The sequence below is a fragment of the Oryzias melastigma genome, linkage group LG5 (genome assembly GCF_002922805.2).
Source record: "Oryzias melastigma strain HK-1 linkage group LG5, ASM292280v2, whole genome shotgun sequence".
Taxonomy (NCBI): Eukaryota; Metazoa; Chordata; class Actinopteri; order Beloniformes; family Adrianichthyidae; genus Oryzias; species Oryzias melastigma.
In genome coordinates this window covers 29,365,685-29,370,250 of record NC_050516.1, presented here as the reverse complement: position 1 = coordinate 29,370,250, position 4,566 = coordinate 29,365,685, and the positions used below count along the sequence as shown (strand labels likewise).

At 38.2% G+C, this 4,566-nt stretch overlaps 1 protein-coding gene across 1 annotated transcript in view; it reads right to left on the bottom strand.

Moving 5' to 3' along the window:
- Positions 1-21: 21 nt before the first annotated feature.
- Positions 22-4,566, bottom strand: part of LOC112145230 (tumor necrosis factor receptor superfamily member 14) — a gene marked incomplete in the record, with an annotated part of 9,566 nt that continues 5,021 nt past the window's right edge. Inside the window, 3 exon segments of the mRNA XM_036212045.1 lie at positions 22-778; positions 1,549-1,668; positions 1,747-1,778. Coding sequence (XP_036067938.1) covers positions 630-778; positions 1,549-1,668; positions 1,747-1,778 — 301 coding nt within the window.

Below are 4,566 nucleotides of genomic sequence, written 5' to 3'. Positions count from 1 at the left end.
AAACAGTGTTGTAGAGCGACAGTAGTTCATTAGAATTCACCTCTGAGTTGTGGTCGAGGAGTTGGCGTGGAGTAAGCCTTCCCTCATTTCCCATCATCCTTCTTTTTAGTCTTTCCCACTAGTTTACAGACCTTTATAATCCCAAAATAACATTACCAGTGCAACAAAAATAGAGAGCAATGTTGTAGCTATCCATGTGTACATTTTTGATCCAGATTCCAGCTCAGACGAGGAAAACAAAGACGTTCATGGATCTATTTGTCTACAAATGGACAATCTTTTTCAAACTGCATTTTTTCATCTACTCCCAATTCAAAACCTTGAAAAAAGAAATATTTAGAAATACAATTTTGAGTCATGAGAAAAATGCAATGTTAAAAACACTGTTTTCATCTGAGCGGGTCTTAAAAAAACGACTTTTTTCCTCCTATAATATTACTCAAACATGACAGGTTGGATGCTGGTCGATAATTGTCAGGATCTAAAACACACAAACAACTTTTCTTCGGAGTCAGACAGTTTATAGGGATGCAGGGAGAGAGCGGTTTAAGCTGCTTTACTCCACAGTCCTTCAGCTCTCCTGCAGAGCCTTTTTAGTTGCTTTCAGCTTAGAAACTGACAAAGTTGTATCAAACTGATAAAGTAGACGCTTCCTTCAAGTCACACGAGTCAAATCTGCTGCTTTCTGGGGAGTCATCCTGGGTGATGAGCTGCTGTCCACTCTCTTCCATTGAGAGGTGAAAGTCACTGATTTTGGCTGTTGGTACTTGGACAGCATCTGATACAGAGAAAAATATCATTAAAATGACATCACTATTTCATTATCTACTAAGCATTTATTTATGAACCATTTCACTGATGTCTTTATCTTTTTGCTTCTTGTTGGCGAATTGACTAAATTCAGATACGTTAAATTGGGGCCAATATTATTTGAAACCCAAATAAAACAAATTGAAAAAAATATTCAGCTTAATTTTCAGCTTCAAATGTTGATTTTTTTAGATTTCAAAACTCAAAATTTCAATTTCAAAACATTTTTCTCTGTTTTCGGTGCATTCACTGACTCTGAGTACTTGGATAATTACAGTCAGAAAATGGCTCTGGTTACCACCCTCATCGATTTTGATTGGTCCTTCGTGTTAGCCCCGCCCACACATGCCACAACGGCAATAAGTTTTGAAACTAAAATTTTCACATTTTGAAAATGAAAAAAAAAAGAGTTCTAAGTGCAAAAAAAGATTTGAAACTAAAAAGAAAGTTTTGAAATTGAAATTTTAAGTTTTGAAACCTAAAAAACAGAACATTTGAAGCTGAAAATAATTAGGTTTATTTAGGAATAGGAAAAAGTTTCAGACATTTTACTTTTTTTTGGGCGAAACACCAATATTATTTTCAGTTTGTTTTTGTTTTTTTAGGGAGTGTTTAAAATAATATTAGCCCCAATTTAGCTCCATAGTTTTCACTTTAAAACAAATGATGTGATCCTATGTTAACATTAAAAGATGTTTTTAGTTTGTGTAATGTTTTAATTCGTTTTTAATTTCGTACTTGGAATGGGCTTCCTCCTTTCCTTTGACCAAGTATAAAACACAAAGGCAACGAGGGTGACTGAGACAAAAACAAAGCCAGTACACATCATCACAAAAATATGATCATAGCTTTGAGGATCTGGAGAGAAAAAAAGAGAAATGATTATTTAGTTTAACTAACATCAGAGGAATGTAGTGAGTCTGTGTGTGAGCATACCTGGTTTACGATCAGTTGGAGTCCCTTGAGTACTGTTGGGGAGATCAGAAATATTTGTTTGGAAATTTTAGTTTATTTATTCAGTCAAAATGCTCATATTTCAGAAATGTGTTAGTTTTTTTCCAGTAGTTCATAAGCTCAGTTTATTGATAATTAAATTAGTCTTCCCTATGGTTTCAAAGTGGGCAAAAAATGTGGGGCCCTAATGGGTTTGTCCACAGTATCCTTTGTGGCCCTACCTGTGTTTGCCCACGTTGGCTTAAGTGCGCACGGAGTGGGCTGGCTCGCTATGCTAGCCAGTCGCCCGGTGGACAGTGGAGCTCGCTAGATTGCTACAGCAGATCTTGCTAGCTCAATACACTGGTGCTTGATACACCTGAGCTCAGTAGCTCTCCACAGCAGAGCTTGCTAGTTCGAAACACCAGAGCTCACTACATCAAAGCTCACTAGTTTACTACAGTGGAGCATGTTAGCTCAATACAGCAGAGCTCCCTAGCTTGATACATTGGAGCTCGCTAATTCAATACAGCAGAGCTTGCTAGCTTGTTACAGCAGAGCTCGGAAGCTCAACACAGCAGAGCTTGCTAGCTTGACACAGTGGAGCTCGCTAGCTCAATACAGCAGAGCTTGCCACAGCGGAGCTAGCTAGCTTGATATAGCAGAGCTTGCTAGCTTAAAACAGCAGAGCTTTCTAGCTCTCTCCAGTGGAGCTCGCAACAGCAGAGCTTGCTAGCTTGATACAGTGGAGCTCGCTAGTTCAATACAGCACAGCTTGCTACCTTGATACAGCAGAGCTTGCTAGCTTGATACAGCAGAGATTGCAAGCTTAATAAAGCAGAGCTCGCTAGCTCAACACAGCAGAGCTTGCTAGCTTTCTACAGCCTAGCTTGCTACAGCGGAGCTCGCTGGCTTTCTACATTGGAGCTCGCTAATTCAATAAAGCGGAACTTGCTAGCTTCATACAGCAGAGCTTGCTAGCTTCATACAGCAGAGCTCGCTAGCTTGCTATAGTGGAGCTCGCTAGATCAATACAGCAGAGCTTGCCAGCTTTCTACAGCAGAGCTTCCAAGCTTGATACAGCAGAGCTCGCTAGCTTAATACAGCAGAGCTCGCTAGCTCAATACAGCAGAGCTTGCTAGCTTGCTACAGTGGAGCTCACTAGCACAATACAGCGGAGCTTGCTAGCTTGCTACAGTGGAGCTTGCTAGCTTGCTACAGCGGAGCTTGCTAGCTCGATACAGCAGAGCTCGCTAGCTTAATACAGCAGAGCTCGCTAGCTCAATACAGCAGAGCTTGCTAGCTTGCTACAGTGGAGCTCGCTAGCACAATACAGCGGAGCTGGCTAGCTTGCTACAGTGGAGTTTGCTAGCTTGCTACAGCGGAGTTTGCTAGCTCGATGCAGCGGAGCTTACTAGCTTAAGCCCCCAAGATATGCACACAATATGAACAAACGTAGCACATTTGCAGTTGCTATTTTATTTGTGCAACATTTCCCTGTTCGTTAGTTCCCTGGTAGCTTTAAAATGAATTATCACCGTCCTCATGTGTTTGTACTATCTCCTGCTTACCAAAGATGAAAAAAGCTTTCTTCAAATTCTTACAACCACAACTGAATAAACTATCATGTTGATGTTTTTGCCAAACAGGAACTAGAAAGCTGTGTTTTGGTTGACTGAATATTGTAACCAGTTGTGTTTTTCTAACCAGCTGTGGTGCAATGCTCGCTTCTGTGTGCAAAAAAAACGTAAAAACTCCAGGGAGAGTGGGCTTGCTCTTCAATTTTAAGCTCTAAGTAATCACTTCATACAGAAAAGGAAGATATACTATTATTGCAAATTACAAATGTTTAAATTAATTATATTGATCTGATGATTACGATGGAGTATTAGGGCCACCATAAAACAAACAAATAAATAAATAAATACATTTACTAGAATAGAGTTATAAATGTTAAATGTTGTTCATTAATGTCCTCCGTCATGAGAAAAATGTCACAAGAACACGTTAAAAACACAGAAAATGTGATTTTTTTTCAGAGTGCGTCTTTCAGTATGAGAGACGTGGTAAACCGTTACTTCAGCATTGGTTTCACAAATGAGGAAAATATAAGCTTTTTAGTGAGCCAGCATTGTATTATTATCAGTAGAAGGACATATATTACAGGTAACTGGACCTCTTCAGAAGAAGATTCTTGACCCACAAGGAGTGAAACTCCAGCAGGCGTGTAGTTAGAGAGGTCCAAATGCATTATGGCACACGAATTCAATGGTAAAGTAAAGCCTTGCGGCTGCAGACATGGATTTATTCGACACGTAATGTGGATGGAGACTTACATAACCAATAGTATTTTTGAAAAAGCGTGGCTTTTTATAGTAAAATTACGACTTATTCTCATATATTATTTTAAACTTAATTTGTCATAGTGACCCAAATACTCCGTCATAATGTTGACTCACGAAATGACCTAGTATTTCCTTATTTGTGAAACCAATTCTTAAGTAGTCGCTTACAATACGCTCTAGATCTCTCATAGTGAAACACGATATTGGTTCTTTTTGTTGTTGTCTCTATTTTCAGAGTAAATAGCCTTTTGCAAAATAATTCACTATCTTTAAACTGTTAAATTCTCAATTCATAACCTGTGAAATTATAATTATTTTAAAATTTTGACTTTATTTCCTTATAATTCCTAGAGTTTATTCCCATAAAATGTTGACTTTTTTTCTTAATTATGCAATTTTTTTAATTAAATGTTGACTTTTTTTTTTATCATGAATTTAAGTCTTGATTGGCTTTTTTCTCATAAATGTTTGATTTCAA